The sequence below is a fragment of the Homalodisca vitripennis genome, chromosome 2 (assembly GCF_021130785.1).
Source record: "Homalodisca vitripennis isolate AUS2020 chromosome 2, UT_GWSS_2.1, whole genome shotgun sequence".
NCBI lineage: Eukaryota > Metazoa > Arthropoda > Insecta > Hemiptera > Cicadellidae > Homalodisca > Homalodisca vitripennis.
Genome location: NC_060208.1, coordinates 105601193 through 105623441, shown reverse-complemented (window position 1 = coordinate 105623441; position 22249 = coordinate 105601193). Strand labels below are relative to the sequence as shown.

At 31.3% G+C, this 22249-nt stretch overlaps 2 protein-coding genes across 3 annotated transcripts in view; both read right to left on the bottom strand.

Annotated features, from left to right (window-relative positions):
* The window catches only part of LOC124354504 (TBC1 domain family member 31), a 49420-nt gene extending 49316 nt beyond the window's left edge, over positions 1-104 (bottom strand). For both annotated transcript variants that reach the window (XM_046805015.1, XM_046805016.1), the window contains exon 1: positions 13-104. The gene's annotated coding sequence lies outside the window, so the exon portion shown is untranslated. The remainder of the gene's footprint in view (positions 1-12) is intronic.
* Positions 105-1726: 1622 nt separating this feature from the next.
* On the bottom strand, positions 1727-22042 carry LOC124354505 (TBC1 domain family member 31-like). Its single transcript, XM_046805017.1, has 7 exons — positions 21849-22042; positions 13333-13418; positions 12725-12871; positions 10508-10626; positions 5758-5936; positions 4221-4364; positions 1727-1862 (listed from the first exon to the last, which is right to left on the bottom strand). Exons 2-6 carry the CDS (start codon positions 13413-13415, stop codon positions 4326-4328), a joined length of 567 nt encoding a protein of 188 aa, XP_046660973.1. The 5' UTR covers positions 13416-13418; positions 21849-22042; the 3' UTR covers positions 1727-1862; positions 4221-4325.
* Between the last annotated feature and the right edge of the window lie 207 nt (positions 22043-22249).

Genomic DNA, 22249 nt, shown 5'->3' with positions numbered 1-22249 from the left:
GCAAATACTCACTAACGCAGCCTGCCAAATGCTCTACAGTCCTCAACAATACGTCTGTCTCTGTGTCCACAAACATCATGGAACAGGTACTTGTAAGGATCGCCAGAACCTAGAACAGGAAATATGATATTGTACTTTCAGTTATAAAAAATGAACTATAGCTGATCAGTACTCTATTTAAATAAAACAGTGAAAACTTTTTACTTCTAGACAAGGTTTCATATTAACTGTTTTTTATAAAGTAAATGACAGTTTGATATATAAAACCATGTTAACTTATCGTATCAATCTTATTTTTACAAGAAAGGCCCTACTTTTATCTACATAACTGCCACTAATATTACAGCACTAAAAATATCTAAATACAAGCTTTATGTGAGGACAGGTCATAGAAGTTTGCCGTCTGATTCAACAACTACTTTAACATGGTTATTTTGACATTATCATCGTCATTGTGGTTCTGACCTTCAAGATATAGCTTTAGTAGCAAAAACTAATATCATTAGGAGAGGGTGATCCAAATGTTCCCAATGTAATGATAAAATGAAATCTTTAGTTTGATTGGCCTGAATGTGGATACTCATTGACATGCTTTATTCATATTATAGCATACAGACAAAAAAAGTCCCAAATATTATAGCACATTTATTGCAGAGCTAAATGGAAATCCTCATTAATCTACAAAACATTTTAATAGCTCGGGAAAAAATAATAGAAATTATTTTAAATATGAAATATAATGAATCAAGTAAAGAAAATTTTAAAAACTAAAGATATTGACTGTATTTGATTAGTACATATTTTAGGTAGTTTGATATGCAACGCAAAATCAGGAAAATAAAAATAAGTATATAATATATTCACATACTTGTAGCAAAAGAAACAAAGATAATTTCACTACTACATTCCAGAATTGAGTTAGTTAAGAAAATGCCTAAATAAATTGGACAAATATTTTTAAATTACATGCTGCCATAGTGGATCAAACATAAAAATAATAAAAATATATTTTTGATTAACTAAGGGCTGTCCTAATAAATATACCACTGTTTGTTATCACAATTACTAAATAGCTTAAGCCTTCTTATAAAACATTTTTTTACTTAAGCTAACATGTAAGAATATTGAGTTGTACTTGTGACAATATTTTTGTACACTTTTGCACCTTTGACTCATAAAGAAGATCTTCCAAGATTATTTCCCATGACATTTATATGGAGCCATGACACTAATTAAAATCATTGCAAAGGTGCTTGGATTGTTTTCCGTTGAAAACACATTGCATACACAATCAAAATTCTACTGGATTAAATCAAATCAATAAAAATTCCATGTAACTCCCCAAAAAAGGCTATAATGCAAAACCATTTTATAAAATTTCACAAATGACTTGTAAATAATCTCTTGTAAACAAAACAAGTGTGCAAGGAACCACAAGTGTGGAATTTCTCTATTTACTGTCTGAGGCTGGAATCTAAAGTTTAAATAGACTAGATCAGTTCATGTCCCAACCAGTGAAATACTTTTTTTGAAGTTTGTTTTTGACAATGGAGGGATTGTGAAGGAAACAGGATTTTTCCGGACATTTGTCATCATTCAGTGATACAAAAAATCAGTAACTAGTGTGACAGTAATATAGTGAGCTTTACATATTCAGTTTAAAACCGTTTATTAAATGATTAAACAAAATAAACAATTATACCTTGTTTGCCCCACCATCAAAGAGTTGTGGAACAAATTCCAAGTGTTTTACTGCCTTGCAGTTCTCTGGCAAAGCTATCAGCTTCTGCAGTGTCCAGTTGTCTACAAGAAACACAGCAAGTGTGGCAGTCTGTCCTCCCACCACTAGTCCTCGTCCATTTCTGCAATATTTGTGGATACCAGGATTGTTGAAATAAATTCTAATAACAAATCGATCTAAAATCCTTTAGAAACTGTCAGCAAGCCCTGTTTGATGTTTTCCAACATTAAATATATCAAAAGGGCCAACATATATTATACAAAACAGTTTTCATTTTCTTAACTATTGTTGTCTGTTTTGGTTGAACTGGTCAGGTACAAAGAGCATCACTTCTTTTGAAAGTTGACTAACAGGAACTCACATGGATTCAAGAATAAACAAAGATACAGTTTGATTCTGGCAGATAGAATAACTGAAATTAACAAAAATGTTCTTAATTAAATGTTTTGTACTCACAGTCTGTAAATGTTTGCACATAGAGTCAAATAAACAGTTATTATGCCTTCCATTCCAATAGATTTTCCTCAAGATTATTCTACTAATGAATGACGGATCAAGTTAACTTTTGAGGTCTACTGAACTCATAACTAGTCTAGGCACATAACAGCTGACTAAAGGTGTCGAACTCCAGTACCAGACATATTTTCTTATGTGAAAAATATCCTGGATGGGTTTTACTAAAAGAATTGAAGCCAGTGTTGACCAGAGAATGTTCTGACCAGTTTTGGATCTTATAGTGCTTGAATTTTACAAAAACATAACAAGAACATTCTGTGGGACACAAGCAAATAAAGTTAATTTGATTTTTGAAGTGAAAACTTCTTTAGGCGCGTTGAGCGTTTTGGTAGAGGGTAAAATCCTCGGTTCGCGTCACGACATGCTAATGATACTAACCTGCATGAAAAAGTCAGTCTCGCTGTGTTTTTTAACCGTAGACTTGGCCGCGGACTACTAACCTGCATGAAAAAGTCAGTCTCGCTGTGTTAAAAACTGTCCCAGCGGAGTATGAAAACAGACTGCGAAAATCAGTGACCTTTACGGCTTCCTCTCGCGATTTAAAAGTGAAGCCAATATCGTACAATTCTGTAAGATGCGTCAAATTAAAGCTCTTAATATTGGCAATCTATTGGTTACATTTTTAAATATTAAAAAAATTTCGAAATAATTTTGATTATTGTTGACATTTTACATAGCGTTTACAATGACAAGTAAAAAGTAGTAAGCGAGGATTTTTTATATTTTTTGGTCAGATAAAATTTGTCAGCGAGAAAGTTGTGTGAAAATAGATGAATATTTTTTTTTGTAATTTATCATTTTTTTATTGGAAGTTTAGTTTAGCCTGTAGTAGCGTATGAAGTGATGAGTGAACGTTTCTGCCGGAACTGTAGTTGGCGCATTGGCTCACTGATACCGTATTAACTCAATAAATTAGTTTATTGTGCAATAAAAATACCTTTACGAAAGAACCAAGTTAATTTAACTAATTTATTAATTTTAAAAATATTGTGGGTTTAATTGTTATTGCAATTATATACTTTATCCGTAGCAATAACTGTATTATTTACAACGGTGTTCAACTCACTGTTGTTCACTCGGTGTTTACTCACTTGTATTCTATGTTTAACTAACTATTAATATTGAGCAATTACAACATATTTTTATACAGATAAATGAATAATGAAAACAACGAATATATTTTTAAACATTTTTAATATTTGTACGAATATTTGTATTTAAAATTTAGCATTATTCATTTTAATTATGTTTTTAATATTTAACCTCTTCATCATGAAATGAGTATTATTACGGTATAAGATTTATCTTACTAGCGTGGTAAAATAGATTTCTAGTTATTTGATAATATTTTTTCGTGGATTTTAAAATTGGAAAATTAAAAACGCGTCACATTTACAATTACAGATGTACTGCTACTATAACGTATTGTTAATTACTCTCAACTTAATAGTTCCGTTTTCACTTCTATCGGCAGTCCCACGACTGCTACTGTTTATTTTTTTTTTAATTTTAGGGCTAATTACATGTTTAACCTAAGTGTATTTTACATTTTAATTGATTATACTAAGAGTTTTTAAAGGAAAATGGTCCTCCTCGGGAATTGAACTCGTAACCCCTTGGTTAGAGATCTGCAGCCTTACCCCTAAGCTACAGTGAAGATTAGGTTATGTATTATGTATACCTTTGGATGAAAACGAGGAGCTCGTACTTTGTTAGAGCCACTAAGCTATGAAGGAGGGAGATAGTCACTAACAAAACAGGAAATGCCATTTAAGATTTTGGAAGTACCACAAAAAATATTTTTATCACTCAGTATAGTAATGGCCTACTTATTTTCCATTACAGAGATCTGCGAAATTCATCATTTCCCTTGTAGCCAAGTCCCTACTTAAACTTACTTTCCCTATAACAACTCTTTCCCTGTATAAAACACCAAACTTATTTACTAAAAATAAGAAGTTACCTTGTAAAAGCTATCGTCTTTATGTTTGGTCCTCCGCACTCGTCTGGTAGAATTTGTTTAACAAACTCCAAGTCGTCCAGTCTCCAGACGTGAACTGTGCTATCATCAAACAAGCCAAAGATGTTGTTTGATGTCGGCATAAATCTAACCTGAACAATAGCTTTCTCTGAATATACAAAGATAAACACGTTTATAGTTCTATGCAATGTAAAAGTTGTGGTTTTTAAGTTTGATTCTCCACAGTCTTCTGGTAGAATTTGTTTAACAAATTCCAAGTCGTCCAGTCTCCAGACATTAACTGTATTATCATCAAACAAGTCAAAGAATTTGTTTGATGTCAGCATAAATCTAACCTGAACAATAGCTTTCTCTGAATATACAAAGATAAACACTTTTATAGTTCTATGCAATGTAAAAGTTGTGGTTTTTAAGTTTGATTCTCTGCAGTCTTCTGGTAAAATTTGTTTTTACACGTCCAGCTAAAAAATGAAATTAATAAAATTACAACCAACATTACACATGTACTAAATGAAAAATAGAACACCCACTTGTTATTGTAGATATGTCAAATAGATATGATTTTGTTGAGTAGTCTTGCATTAAATAGTGAGGTAAGAAAATCAAATAATTTAAATATTCATGTAAAAATATAAGAATGCAGTTCATGTTGAACCTAATAAAGCATCACGACAATTTAATACAAGTCAAGGAGGCACTAATGAACCTAGAACAATGGAAAATAACACAAACTTTCCAAATGGTGTAGTGACCAATGCAGATCTGGGAAACGAACCTGTTACTATGAGTGGAAAACCTATGTCAATGATGCTGCAACATCATTAAATAGAGGAATTAAAATAAAAACTATGAATACAAAATACAGCAGACTCGCAATTATCCACATCCCAGTTAACTGAGCCTCTAGATAAACCAAGTTAATCATCAAAAATAAAACGTAAAAATTAGTGTTGTATAAATTTACCGTCTAAATTAATAACCCACCTTTATTTCGACATTGCAAGATGACAGTCACACATTACATCCAGCTTACTTCTGACTAAGCTGGAGAGATATTTGAATCTTGGTCACTGCAGACACTTGAAGATAATCAGCTGATTAACAATATATGATATTATAAATAATGAAGTTTTTGAAGATGTGGTACCCAGTTGTTCATGCCAAAGTATAAAATTAAGAAGAGCAATTTTGAAAAACTTGACGATAAGAAACTAAAAATTTCCTTTCATGTAGAGAAATTTGCTAAAAGTGGATTTACTTAACTTCATTAGTTCCAGTAATTCACAACTACAGTAATTCCAAGTCGTTCTTTATGTTTTCTATATAGCACCAGGATGGTAAATCTGGCTTTAATTTCTATACATAATGTTAATAGAGTATTGTCATTCTATGTTATAGTTCTTCTGTGGTAGTAAACATATTAAATTTAATTATTCCTATCAGTATTATTATTGGAAGTTGGAAGAAAATCAACACTCATATCTCATTTAGTTTAGAGTGGAACAGTAACTTGTGTCACCTGTTTTATGGCGATGGATGAACGCAATATTAGCTGATGAAGCAAAGTGTTAGATCTCAGATCCCAGATGATGGCTGAACTTGAGCAGACAGACACACAAAAAGGCTCATTTTCAGCAAAAGAAGCACTCAAAGGTGCCTTCTTGTGACCTAAGAGGTCACAAATTATCTCTCCACTCTCTGAAACATGCAAATCCTTTAATAATTCGTTATTAGTGCAGGAAATTAAAACTAGGTTAATTGTTCTATAATGCCATTTTATTGTCCTTGGAAAAACTCACTACAAAAGCCTAATGAGTAGATTTTTAGTCTGTAAACAAATTAATTGAAAACTATGATATAATTTCATTGGAAAAAAGTATTTTTTTCATTAATTCTGGAACTGGCAATCGACATTATAATGTCGATCTGAATTAATTCGGGAGTGGCAATCTACATTCTAATATAGATCTGACACCCACCCGGTTTGACAGATCATAATATAGTACATAAGCCTTTATTATGAATCCTTCTGTGAAGACATCCCTTTCAATGCTATAAGTTGTGTCCGTTTGTAATCCCTTGATGTATGTGCCACCTAGCAGCTAACGCTAGAAACACATGCTATTAGTGACCGGCGAGCAGCACCAAGCTGAGTGTCGAAGAACTAGTGCAAAGTGCGCAGTTTAGAACTGTTAAACAATGGAGCAATGTTAACAAACACACGCACATGTGAGCACACTTGCCATAGCTGCTCACTGCAACCCTTGATCATAAATCCTTCTAAGGCTGCAACCCTGCGCCCAAACCCCTGCAACTGTCTACCTGACTTCATTACAAGCATGGGTGCTCAACAGGCCTATAAAGTTGGCTTTACAAAATGAGAGACCATTATCTGCACATGCGATTCAACACAACAAAAATCATTTCAAAAATTGTGACTTAAAACGAAAACTTAAAAAAATAATATATCATTTAAAAACAAAACCTGGACTTCATTTCAGGCATCAGAATCTTTATTTCTTTGAAATCAACCATTAAAACATGAATGAGACGATTCCTGTAGGTGAACCTAATTTAATTCTAATAAATTTAAGAATATTGAAATCGTTATCTCCTAATTTTAAAGTTAAGCAGTCTAAATCTTAGGTCTAAGATAAATCTCAATTATTTCTTAAAAAATTTAGATTTCTTACTTATATAACAAACACAAACTTTACAAATCCTAATAATATTACAAATATGAAAATGGCTTTGTTCGTTTGTTTTGTTTTCATGCAACTATTTAACCGATTGTACTGAAATTTTACATTGATTTCCAGTCTCCCTAGAATGAATATAGGCCTATTATTATTTCGAGAACTCCTACGCATTGAAAAATGTACGTTTATAATTTTCCTCTGCTTAGATCAAGGACCAAAGGCCTTTGCGTACGGAGATCTTGTCAAGAACATATAAAGAGAAGAGTTGGCACTGTTTGTAATACAGTAAATGATACTCATAGAAGTGTTACTTCTGATCTTTTCTATCTAAGCAATAACATTTTGTAAAATTTTATGTTAAATTAATTTTAATATTTTACACTATTGAAAGAAATGTAATATTTTTTAAATTAATGATGAAGATATGCTATTAATAGTAAATATTCATACGGGAAAATTCGTTAGCTGGTACATGTGTGCAACAACATTTGTTGTAGTTCTATTGTTATCTTTATATATATATATATATATATATATATATATATATATATATGATTCAATGTTTATTGAAATTAAATAAGGCTATTGCCATTTAATTTATACAATTTAATGTATATATATATATATATATAGTCTTCAGTTGAAGATGTTTTTGGGTGTTTTGGAGCCATTATAACTAGCAATAGAACTAAGTTCGAATTTTTTTTAATTAACATATACACACACTGCATAACAGAGAGAACTTTTGAAGTTTTTTGAACTCTTGGAAAATGTTTTAGGTATGATCAAATCATTATATTGTGAATTACCATTAGTTTTATGTAACGACTTTAATCCACCACAACAGGATCCACCACCACCACCACCACCACTTATAAACAATTCTTTCCAATTTAAACAGACAACAATAAATGAAATAGAGAAGGCAATAGACTCTTTAAAACCAAGAACCTCTTCTGGCACAGACGAAATCTCATCAAAATTAGCTAAAACCTGTAAAAAAGAACTATCCGGTCCCCTTACTCACATTGTAAACAGATCACTACAACAGGGAATTTTTCCTACCAAACTAAAAATAGCCAAAGTATACCCAAAATATAAAAAAGGACCCACCACTGACATGAGCAGCTACAGACCCATTTCACTAATATCTACATTTTCAAAAATCATTGTAAAAGTTGTTTTGAAAAGACTAATGGAACACCTTGCACACAATAACCTCTTAACTAATAATCAACATGGATTTATAAAAGGTCGATCCACAGCCACGGCCCTAATACAACTTGTAGAACATGTCATAGACCAATTAGAAGAAGGCTGCATTGCTACCAGTCTATTCCTTGATTTTACAAAAGCGTTTGACTGTCTAAACCACAAAGTACTCATTAAAAAACTAAAGAACTTGTATAAAAGGAAAGGCAGCAGACTGGTTCTGGAGTTACCTAAATGACAGGAAACAGTTAGTAGAAATTCACTATACCAAGAACAACTTATTACAAAAAGCCCAATCACAAGCTACCAATGTACAGCTGGGAGTGCCACAAGGATCGGTACTGGGTCCAGTCTTATTCCTGCTTCTCACTAACGATCTGCCCAATTACTTGGGACGCCTCTGCCACACAGTTATGTATGCAGATGACACTGTCATTACTATAGCCAACAAAAGTAGTCAAGAACTTTCTGAAAACCTAATCACCACTTTAAACACAACTAAACAGTACTGCCACTCAAACAATTTGGTATTAAACAATAGTAAAACCGTCCAAATAAATTTTTCTACAAAACACAAAAACACAAATTTTCCAACCTAGAACCAAAAAATCAAACAAAACACCTTGGTATACTAATTGATGAACACTTAACCTGGAAACCACACATCGAACAGCTTTGCAAAAAACTAAGCACCAGCATCTATGTAATACGCAGAATAAAACAAATCAGCAGCAAAAATTCAGCTAAAATTGCTTACTTTTCATTGTTTGAGTCACATCTCAGATACGGCATAGCTGTGTGGGGAGGTGCTACCAAATGCAACATGGAGAGAGTCCTCAAACAGCAAAAGCGAGCAATAAGATGCCTAGCAGGACTCCAGTTTCAGTTTGAGGTTGAGTGGTAGAGAGGGCTAAATAGCCCTAACTCCGCCTCTTGAATAAAGGCATATTTCATTTCATTTCAGTTTCAAGAAAGCTGCCGTGAAGCATTCAAACAACTGAAAATCCTCACCATAGTAAACCTCTACATTCAAGAAGTGATCCTGCATGCTGTCAACTCAGGACAAACCAGAAACAGAGACTTCCACCACCACCACACTCGTAATGCTTTAAACTTTACTCTTCCAGTCCACCACCTGAGAGAGACTCAGGTCGGGACTTAACTTTACAGAACCAGTCCACCACTCTCTGAAAAGAAGCCGTCATACAAAGGAGCTCTTTACTTCAATAAACTTCCAGAACCTCTAAGAAAAGAACCACCAAAACGTTTTAAAAATGCACTGACCAACTGGCTACAAGAAACACCATTTTATTCAGAAAGTGAATTCTTAAATAATTTAATTTAAATAGAAATATGATCTATACTATATGACGCAATGTACTATTCTCAACTGAATATGTCAATAAAGAATTTGTCTATTGTCTATTAATGTACACAATTTAAAGGAAACTTGGGACGAGAGTGTATTTATGATATCTTTCAATAAAAGAATCTCCATTTTTATTTGAACATATACTGCTATCCCAGGATTGAGCACTAGGACTAGGCCTTATGATTTTGGTCTTAACCTTAATGATATGTGAATGTTAAGGTTAACTCCAGTTCATCTCCTTTTAGTGTAGCATCTGAAATCTCACACTGTCACAAACTTGACTCCTGTGATTTGGAGTCGTGTTTGTCTGAAGAGATACGAAAAAGTTGGTGATGAAGAAGCTCAAAATAAACTCTCTATATATTATTTTGAATATCAGAGATACCTAGACAGGCACCCAAGATCACAAGAATGATGAAATCTAACAAGCACAAATAGTGAAATTCCCAGAGGTTATATGGACCCTTCAAGACCTTTAACTCAACTGAAGTATCTCTAATTATGGTTTTAAGATTAAAACTCAAAACATGATTACTCACAGTTCCTAAGAAGTTATTGTCTGATTGGGTGAAATATGTGATGGTTGAGTTCAGCTCCATTTCACCTTCCACTTAGTGCTACGAGTCTAAAAATCATAATGCATTTAATTGAACACCTGATGAGACTATGAGAACATATAATCTATATTACATTTTCTTTTGTAATCTAGTCGTCTCTGAGGTCAATCGATGCAGAGTAAAGTTCATTTGCAGTTTCTTCATCACTGACTTATTTTATCTCTTCAGACGGACGTTGATACCAGATTCCAGGAGTCAAGTATGTCACAGTGTCAGATTTCAGATGCTCCACGAAGCGGAAGGAGTAATATGGAGTTGAAATCACAATCACATTGAATCAACCCTTCCCACCATAGTTTCGCTAAGGGTAGAATACTCATGAAAAATAATAAGCCATATCACTACAGTGTAGTATTGACATAAACTTACCTGCATTGATAAAATGCAAAGGGCCACAGACTCTTGCAAACAGTAGGTCTTGTTTTCTGGGCAAGTAACGAGAATATGTCAATAAATAACATCCTGGGACCACTGGGAGCTTCCAGAATCTGTAGAAATGTTCCATAGTTAAAAATATAGTATTTTTCACCTTTTCTGCTCATCCATCAATTCCTTCTACAGAAATACAAATGAAAATACACAATCATTATGTTACCTATATGTTTTATGGTTCATCCTTATTTGCATAATCTGAATTGATTTTCTGCCAGGTAATAATGTGTTTGGAGCCCCAGATGAACATTTTTCCCTGGGGTAATATTTGTGATGACCTGCAAGGTTGTATTAACTGAAAATGGAGCAAAGTCACTTCGAAGTACACACATTTACACATTTTACTAAAGTAGGCAAATAACTCTATAAAAAATACAATAAATAAATTAAAATTTTCATAATTTGACCTAATTTTTAATGTATTACATGATTTACAAAGAAAAATGAACTTTGTGTTCGCTTTAACACCAAATCCTGGAGAGGTAAAAATATTAGCCTCTAAAACATGTTACAAGTAGTTTTCATATATTATTACTCATTTTCTTCTAATTTTTCTATAAATATTCCTATTTAAATAAATTGGATGTTAAGGAGGAAGGTTCTACAGGATCAACTTAAAAAAAAAAAAATTCAATTTAAACTATTTATATTTGTAAAAGTATCACATTATCCTAAATCTCTTAAAAATGAATAAATTATAATATTTTTTTACAGCTATCTAGCTTAAATGTGGTTGAATTTTTAATTAGTATGAGAAAATTTTTAGTTTTGTAGTGGGAAACTTTTATTGGAATTTTTCACTTTAGCTTCAAAATGAACACAGCTGTTATAGATGTATTTATATCGATTGTCTACTATTTTCGAAACCTCCTTCTATTTCTTTTAAAGTAATTTGAAAATAAGCATAAATGGAAGAATGTTAGAGGTGGAGGAGGAAATGCTGGAAATAGAGTTCATCTCATATCTGAGCATTTTGTACGGGTTAGCAACACAAAGACTAGATATATTAATTTTTAATAGTTATAATTATTATGATGGAACCCCTAGATGGGCTAATTAGTAGCCTTAGGGGCCCTATTATTTTCCTTTTGAGGTCAGCCTGGGTCTTAGAATATGTATAATTTTACTATTCCATTGTTTTGAGATTCAAAAATGCTAAATATGTTTTGTAAAGTATGACTTCATGAGGAGAATAAAGATATTTATTTATTTATATGGAAGAAGATGTAAGGTAAACCATTTCAGTCTTCAACGCTTATATATCCTTGGCAGAATGTTACAGCTGTAAAAGTTCAATCATGCTGCAATTGGATGAAGTTCAGTCACCAGGATTGCAAAAATAAGAGCAAAAAAGAAGACAAATTAAAATTAATTGGGTATCCTTACCTCTGTCAAATTAAAAAACAACCAATATGATCTTGACACTAGTTATATCATTTATTGAAGTTAATACTTCATCATCAGACAAGAGTGTAAAATTGAATCAGTCAAATTGTAGTTAAAACTGGTTAATACACAACACACAAATCACAACAAAAAACAATTACCCAGTTCACACAGAGTTATTAAAAAACAGTAAACATGAACAGTTAGTTGACAGGTTATGTAACCCTTCCTCCTGCAATTCACTTGGTGTTATAAGTTATGACAAAAGGAACAGCTAGCTGATCCAAGCTTATTTTGACTAATAACGGCATTAAAAATTATTTTTGAATGGAAATTTCATTTTTCATTAAAAAAATGCAAGTATATTAAAAAACCTGTAAAGAGGCAAAACAAATTTGTAGATTAAAGGATCTCAATTAAATGCATTGTAAATTCCAAAATAAACAAGAAAGAATAAAGGAAAATACCTGAAAATACACATTTCTAAGGGTGCTGTGGGGAGGTAGAGTGATAGGTAGAGGATTGTGTATGAATGTATAAAGTTAATACATACTGGGAGAAGAAAATAATAAACAATGGAAAGAAACCTCTCAGACTTGTGCCTGTGATGGAGGTGGGAATAACGGCTTCAGCCTATCGCCTCCATAAAAGGCAAAGTTCTGTCTTTCATTTAATTGGGCATTCATAAAATTCTGAGGTAGATCTTAAAAGTTGACAAAGAACCTTTTTTTAAGACAATAATAACATCACACTTAGAGGGTTACTCACTTGTTTGACTGCAGATCCACAATGTAAGCATTACCCAATGGATCTGAAACTGCTACCCTTTCTCCTGTGAGATCGAAGGAGGCCGCAGTAAATCGCACACTCGGACCTTTGCTCTCTGGTATAGAGTGGTGGATCTGCAGTACGCGACTGTCACAGAACAATGATTGTTATGGCTACTCTAAGTACTAGAATAAGTATTGTTCTCTGGTATATAGTGGTATGGCTATAGAGCATGACTGTCACAGAATAATGATTGTTACGTCAGTAGAAAATAAACATTTTCTAGTATTCTAGCTACTAGACAATGTTTCATTCTCCAATATAGAATGGCGAGTCTGTTGAATCTGACTGTCGCAAGAATAAAGATTGATAGGTGAATTTTAAGTACTAAAAAAGGTTTTGTCTTCCTTATAGAGTGATAGGTCTATAGAACCCAACTGCCACTGAATAAAGATAGGTGTATTCTAAGATAGGTAGCTTTATAACAAAGGTTTTCCTCTCCACATAAAGTAGTGGATCTGTAGTACCCGACTATCACACAAATAGTACATAAAGCTTGGTAAATACATCCAATAGTTAATAGCAAATGTTGCAAAACTAACACTTACCCGTCTTTTGACACAGGTTGTGCAGGAAACAGATATTTTTGAACAATGGAGAAATCATTGTTTTCACTGCCCTCATCTGTCATAATCTGAAAAAGATGTTATCGGTCTTTAAAAAGCAATTTAAGTACTGAACAGTACTTGGTGCAATATTACTGTAGCCTAATTACTTATTGTAAAACTTTGTTTAAAATCAAAAACATGACAAATTAACACAGTTTAGATACAAATTTTACTTCACTATTTTATATTTTGCTAAAACTTGGTATATTCATAATGAGTACTGAGACTAAGAAAATACCAAATTCTTAATGTTTATCTCAAACCATTTCCGAAATACAGATATATTTCATGGTATTTTTGGTATTTACTGATAGCCTATATTACAGATATTTTTGGTAAAGTTTCCAACAACTCACCAACAAGATATGAAGAGACACTTTTGAAATTTGCTCTGGGAGCTCACCTAATTGACCTAGAGACTAGAGGTGTCATTTCAACATATTTATGCTCTTGCTAATGCTTTATATAACACTTTATATAAAATTATAACATTTTACTGTTGTAAATTACATAGTAGAATATAAATATGGGATGAGAATGGGTTCATGATTAAAAAAAAAATAATATGTGACTTATTTTTCATAAGAAGCATAAGAAACATTTGTATTTTTGATTTGATGTCATTTTGAAAAAGTACATATTTTAAGTAGGATATTCCAATTATTTCAATAAATGGTTATTACTGTTGTAAATTGACTTGCTAAACATAAATAAGGGAAGATAATAAGTTCTTTGTTAAAATTAAGAATATAAGATGCTTTTTCTAATACTAGTTATTCTGTAACTTATATAGATAAAAACAACACCAATAATGGGTACTAAAGATAAAAACAGCTGCATTATATCCCTAGAAAAGTAGATTTCATAAAAATAGTTTATAAAGACTAAATTTAAAAAAAATGTCAGTTGTGTTTGGCCTATATCACTTTCAGCAAGATTTAGATTCTCCCAGTCACGATATCTAGAATTACTTTGTGATAACATACACAATCTATAACCACAGGATATCTACATATATAGAGTAGGAGAATGATTTACCTGTGGGAGCACATTGTGGACATTATTACAAAAGAAAAATCTGATTACCCTGACTGGAAGATCATATTGGTGGAAGTAATGTAATCCCACATCAAATTACATTATTTAAGTTAATCATGAAAAAAAAAAAAAAACTATTTCTAAGGAAATACTACTTTTACTCAATTTTTTTCCAGGATATTGTTAAATTATGTATATTTGATACAATATAACCGTTTATATCCTTAATGTGTAATGTGTTGTTTCTTTAGCTGTACAACATTATTAAAAAATAAGCTAGGCTAATATAATATTATTTTCTATGTTTTAACTATCACCATTCATTAATATTTTGTCAGTAAATTTACAAGTGTAACAATCACTTACTGAAATATTTTAAATAGCCTACTTTATATTATGTAATGTTTGGAAAAACTCAAATAACAAATAACAAATTTTAAAGATTTTAAACATTTGTGACTATTTTTTTAATTTGTGGAGTCATCTGACAATAAAACCTTAGGTTTTGAAAGACCTTGTCCCAAAAAATAAATAAATACTGGAAAAGTGTTGTTATTAATAACTACCAGTTTTATAAATAGTATTCAGTGAAAACAAGGTACTTAGAAAACAAGTTGTTAGAAATATGTTTTTTTAACTATGAACCCATTCTCATTCCATTTTTATATATTTTACTATTTAACTAGCTGACCCGGCGAACTTCGTTCCGCCTTAAGGGCAATATCACATTTTTTTCTTTTTAAATTAGGATAATTTTGTAAATAAAAAAATATAATTATTCAATGATTCTTTTTTTGCCATTTTCTGTAGCACCCTGTGATAAAGTACATTTTTTGTTTTTTTTTTATTAGGCATGAAAAAAAATAACGCGGAAGGTTCTTCCGACCCGTGAACATGCCACATATTGGCCATGAGAAAAACATGGATGTTCGAGATTAAGCCATTTAAACTCAAATGTCATGTTGGTTGGGATCCTTGGAATGGAGAACTTCCTTGCCTTTGAATTCTCCTTTGAATATTGTGGCGTAAATCAAATTGTTCATCAATTTACTTACCACCAAACATTGTTCTGTTGCACAGTTTTTGGTTGGTTTAGTTTCGAAGCATGATTACTACGGAACCAATCTTTAGTCATAAAATTGTGCGGTGGTAAGCCAGGTTCATCCAAGGAGTCTAAAAATTCAATTGGACAGTTGGTGGCATCATCTTCATTTGTTACACAGTCAATAGATTTTAAAGAATGCAGTGTACCAAGGATATCATTCTGAATTATGTAATTTAAATTCATCTACATCTTTATTCTTAGCTGCCAAAATTGCTCACTCACTCAACCATTCATTATTTTTGAGGTTAGTAATGATGTTTGGGAATACTTTGTTGATGAGTTCGTCTCTCGATGAGACAAAGTTACAGAAATTTGGAGGGAATGAAATCAATCCGCTCAATTCGTCGACAGGTACTCGACCATTACCGATAGTCAGCAATTACTCAGGAGAAATCTTCAGCAGATGTATCGTTCAGCAATACAACTCTCATGTTTGTTGTCAGCTGAAGTTTCTTAACATAGCGCCATAGATTCGATGATTTGAGGCAAGCGTTTATTTTGACGGCAGCAGTCGATCTTGGAATTACTGGCAATGTTTGGCGGAAATCGCCAGACAGTAAAATCATCAAGCCTCCAAAACATCTCGAGTTATTACGTAGATCTTGCAATGTTCGGTTAAGTGCTTCCAATGCACGTTTATGCGCCATTTTGCATTCGTCCCAGATGATGATCTTCGATTCTGATAAAACTTTGGCCATAGCGGAGCGCTTTGTAATGTTGCATGTTTGGTTCTTCAATAGATTGAAGATTTAAAAACGGAAATTTTAATGCAAAATGTGCCGTACGACATCCTTCTAGCAATGTGGCTGCTATTCCAGAAGAAGCAACTGCAAACCGCAATGTTGGATCTTGCACGAACAGTGGCTAAAACTTCGTCTTACACAAGGGGCATCCAGGAAATATAAACGACCGTTTCCATCATCAATTTCCTTCATTAGTGTATCATAAACTTCCTTTGGTTGGGGATTGATCAGGGGTACATTCGTTTGAACTACTAAAATCTAATTCCTAGTAATCATATTCACGTTTCCTGTTCCAATTCTCGATTAAATGCGTCATTCATTTCACGATTTGGCGCTGGCATTCCTAACGTGGCTAACAAACTATCGCACATGAGATAACACATGTCTTTGATCAAGAGCAAGGCCCGATGATGTATCTTCTCATTCATTTCAAGATCAGAATTTTCTTGAACTGACACGAATTTGATGTAAAATATCTTTGCCATATTATCCTTGTATTTGTGCCACAGGTTAGATGGGTTCAATGGAAAGCACGTCAAAATGATGATAGCAAATAATGTACGTATCTGACTTGGAGATGCAGAGATAATTGCTTTGAATTGTAAAAAAATTAAAATTTGAATTGTATTATCTGGATAGTAAAGTCTATGCTTAACAGTGATTGCAGAAACAGTTTTGAAACAAAATTTGCTGGTTTTTTTAAGATTACTCTATGCTTTCAAACTATACATGTAAAGAAATTAAAAATGGTAATTAAATTATATAAACATATACTTCTTTTGTCGCATTATATATGTTTTACAAAGAACAGCTGATTAAATTTGAACAGGCTCTTTCACTTTAATAACATATGTTTGCTGCAATGCATTTCTTACGGGTATTTCTGTAACTTTTAGAGACCAGTGGGGCGGAATCCTGAATCGGGAACGGGATACAAAGTATCCTATGTCCTTCTCCCAGTTCTTAGCTACCTCCCTACCAATTTTCAGCCAAAATCGGATCAGCCGTTCTTGACTTATAAATAGTGTAACTAACACGACTTTCTTTTATATATATAGATTTACAATAGTACTAAGTATTAAAGGTAAAGTTTAGAAAATGTTATATTGGCTATATGTTAAAAAGAATTCAATTAAAAATTTCAAACTTATTTTGACAAATTTTTCTATTATTATGTGTGTAGTGTTAAATAATACTGGAAAGACAATATGAAATGCTGCAAACGACTATTGCCTTCCAGCTCTTTAGGCCAATTTGGAGACCTCCTAGAGCAATTTCAAAAACATCTATTTATGTTTTTAGTGAGTTTTTAGAAACTTTACATACCCATATTTTGGAAACGGTTTGGATAAAAATTTTAAATTTGGCATTTATCTTCTAGTCTTACTACTCACTTTGAGTATAACAAATTGTAAAATATAAAATGGTGAGGTAAATTGGGTGTGTTGATTTGATATGGAATGGCTCACCACTTCAATACAAAATAAAATTGTAACTTTCAAAGTTATTGATTTATGAGAAAAATTACATGTGAAGTTAACAATATATATATATATATATACATATATATATATATATATATATATATATATATATATATATATTTACAAATTGAAACTACAACAGACTGCACCAATATAATAGTCCAATGATATTTGAGTCGGTGTTATCATATCCTTGTTGACTATCAGCTGTTCCTAGTATGGCATAGCTGCCTGTTTTGATTTAAGACACTATATGACTTTATTTAGGGTAACAACTGATGGTATCTGTTTATTGCAACAGACAATGCAACTGATTAGTAATTTTTACACTAGTAACACTGGCAACAGTGTTGGGCATGGGGTGTAGAGGGGGATTCAGATGCATCATCCACTATTGACTATTTTGGTGCAGACTGCTCTAGTTTCCACTAGAAAAAATACCTGTAGACGGGAAATGAGTCTATACAGTTCACGGGTATCATATTCAATGATCAATGAAAGAATGAAATAAAAATAAAAGCTGCTTAACTTACTTATAAAACACTAGTTAGCAATAAAGTTTCCCATAAAGTATATTGAAATATATATCCACTGTGCCTGCAATACTTAGCTTTTTACTAAGCATCACCACTCTATAATATACACTTCAGCTGGCGATACAGATTCTTATGACATGGAATTTTTTGGTCCGTCTCGTAACTTATTCAAGAATAACTAAATTTTTTTCTTAAATAAATAGTTTTTTTTTAATAACTAGTGATCTGTATAATATAATGGGGAGACTTTAATAAGCAACCTACACTCGTTATTCGATTGCTATTATTGAACAATTCAATATATAATCAACTTCGACGTATGTAAAAATCGTACACAATAAAGACTTATAATAAATTACCATAACAAGAAGAATCTCGTACACAATAAAATTTTCTTACAATAACATTACAAGACAAAAAAACCAACTATGGCCTAGACTTAAATATCAATGAAACCTTACAATATTTATAACTTGCCCAACTTGATATCAATATGTAACCACTTTTGTGAAATGGAGGAGAGAATTATCCCCATGTATTACCAGGAGCCAAACCCACATGTTAAGTCACTTAAACAAATCTCGTCACTAGTGAGAAATATCTTACATATTTTCCTCATATTCATAGCCATTTTCAAAGTCTCAAAATATTAGTTACTTCTTATTGTTTATTGTTTACTACCCTAATATAACAATTGTATAGTTATTCATTATATTACAGTTATTAAAGTAAAATCAATAAATGAATTATAAAACTTGAGTGTTACATTATATAGATCATATGATCTTTCAACAACCTATTTAATATGAATTAATATCACATACATATATAAATAAAATTAAAGGTCTTACAAGCTCAAACTATAAAAGTGAGTAAGATAGAAAAGTAGTAATTACTTAATTCAGACTGTATCAATCATATACTTGGAAGTTATACTAATCATGCAGTTCTGCATACCATTTTATAATAGAAAAGTAGAAGAGTAACTTACAAACAATTAATCACCACTGTTAGAACCTAAAACACATTAGGTACAGTTTTATAAAAACCGAACCAACAAATTGCACACAGGAACAAATACTACTGCGTTTTCAGTATTAAATGTTCTTGTGTTAAGGAATATGTACTAGTACTCATATTAGTAAACGGGAAGGCCTACTTTGTTTTATTTAATATCTGTTTCGTAATTTTTCAATAAACAAAAATGTTTTTTTCAATTAATAAGACTATTTATAATCTGTTTTTATTATATACGTTAAAAATAGTAAATATAATATATAAAAATAAAATAGTAAATAAAATCCTCACTTAGAAAATTTAAATTTGACTGATGATTACATGTTTTGTATTCTGTACTAACACTGAACACTTAACTGGTTTGAAATATATTTTAGATGTTATTTTGTGATAGACCTTTGTTTATATTCTCAGTACCTAAGTAAAAAAAATTGATGTAAAAATAAGGTAGAAATTCTGGCAATGATGTATGCAGAGAAGCAATCAAAATCCGAATGTGTGACGAAGTAAAACAATATATTCTAAATTTTGGTTGAAAGATTAAAATTCTGTTGTCACACTAGACACATTTTGATGTTAATTTAATATAATTTTACAAATTTTTACTATTCTTATGGTTAAATATTGGAGCAGAGAACAATAAGTAAACCAGATTTTTATAATGCATTATATAATCATTGGTACTTAATAATAGACTAGGCTAATAGTACTATCAATCCATTCCAATGGATCTACAGTATTAAATAAAAATCACATGTTTGTAATTAAAATAATGAATTTAATATACAATGACATTTTCATAAATTAATTAAAGAAAAATAACCATCAAACAACAATGACAAGAAATAGTGATGAATAGTAATTAAATAATAAAGAAGTAATTAAAAAATAACTATGGCAAATCCTATTAGTTTTTCTAAATTGACTTTTTTTTATTTAAAAACAGGGTCTTGCGATTTAAATCATCTTATGAAGTGTAAACACATTTTCAAATTGTAGGGCCTAAATGTAATGTTTTACAATTGAAAGTGATATAAATCAAGGGGGAGGGTATGATAAGCGGACTCGGTTTTTTATATCGAAATTGGCAAACGATATTACTTAATCATAACCATCAATGTAATCAATCGATACTAATTAATTATTTTGAACCGTTAACTTAGGCCTATCTATATCAACAGCTGTAAACACTTTCAAATAATACACGTAAGGTAAAATTTCAATTTTACATAAGTAACATTTGATCATTAAAAATTGCAGTCAATTTTAGAAAAAATACACAACATTGCTTTGAAAAATGACAAGACATATTTTACGTGGTTTCAACATGTTGGACTTGTACCGAAACACCCATTATTCGAAATTTGTGGGAAAGAAACAACTGTAACTGTGAGAGGAGCAAATATGGTTGTCTTCAGTTTTCCTCATTTTTGTTATAATAATTTGTTTAATCACTGTAAATATTAAATTAATATTTTAATATAAAACATATGATTGTTATTGAGGACTATACTTTTATATCGATTGATGGTCTAGGATTAGAGATACGAATATTAGGTATCGATGATTACATTCTTCGATATAAAAAAACCGGGTCCGCTTATCATACCCTACCCTAAATCAAGATCGTGGTTAAGTGTAGAAACTAAAGAAATTAAAATTTAAATATAGCTGTGTTTTACTTGGTATGTTTGTTTTGTTGGTATGATATCTTCATTATTTAATAAGTCTTTACTATTACATGTCCTAACTGGTTGTTTTATGGTTATGGCATCTTTATTATTTATACAATTATTTCAAGTGTATCAAATTAATTATTTTAAATATAACCTTTTATTTAGTATTTTAAATATGTTTTTGTCAATTAATAGTTCTTTTTAGATAGCCTATAAGTATCAATGATTACAGTAAGCAATATATTAAGTGGGTCCACTTATTGCACTCTACCCTCTACCTCTACTTTAAAAATGTCTTTTCAGTTGATTTAAATTAGTTTGTAATCAAATTATTTGATTAGTATCAGTTGGCTGTATTGAAATTTGGAATTATCCAATTGAGGTTATATCAAATCACTTCTAATATAAATACAATAATTGGAAAAAATAATAACATAAATTTTTAAGTCATACTGAATGGTTAGGTCAATATAAACATCAATTTTATAGCATTTTAAATAAATACAAATCTAGGCCTATTGGTATTACTCTGACTAAAGGAATTTGAAAAAGCACACAATTTGTTACCATACTAATTTGGCTTGGGATAAACTATCTGTTTGAGACATTCAGAAAAGTTTTAGACCAAGTCTTATTATTATTTTGATTGTTACTTATATAGTTCACCAATAAAAATTGATCTTATTTTTTACAAGCACTTCTATTTTATACAACTTAGCAGCCTATAAAAACATGATTGATACAACAAAATACCTGGCGATAATTTGTAAATAACAAACTAAAACATTTATCTATTAACCATTAAAAGAACTTAATAAATTTAAACTTATAGATTCTTCCCTCCGAACTTTACTTACTGTTTTTGATTAGATCATAATAATAAATCAGAACACAGTAATCAAATTGAATATTCACGCTTTTAATTTGGTTTTATGTGTACAGCATTTGTTTTTCGATTCAAAATATACATATTTTGTTTGACAGTTAAACAAAATCAAATAAGAGAACCCCATATGCATATGCAGAGTACAGTACAGAGTACGATTTTGTTTATGTTTTCCGTTCCGTTCCGATATTCCACTATTCCAGTACAAAATAGATTTGAATTTTGACGTAAAAAACGTTGACGATGTGTGAACCCCAGCTGTGCTGTTTCAGTGTTGTGTCCTTTATTTTAATTTAAAATGTAGTTTTTTTACCCAATTAGTGGTTAAAAAACTATATAAAACAGTTCTTAAAACATTTTTGTTCATAAATT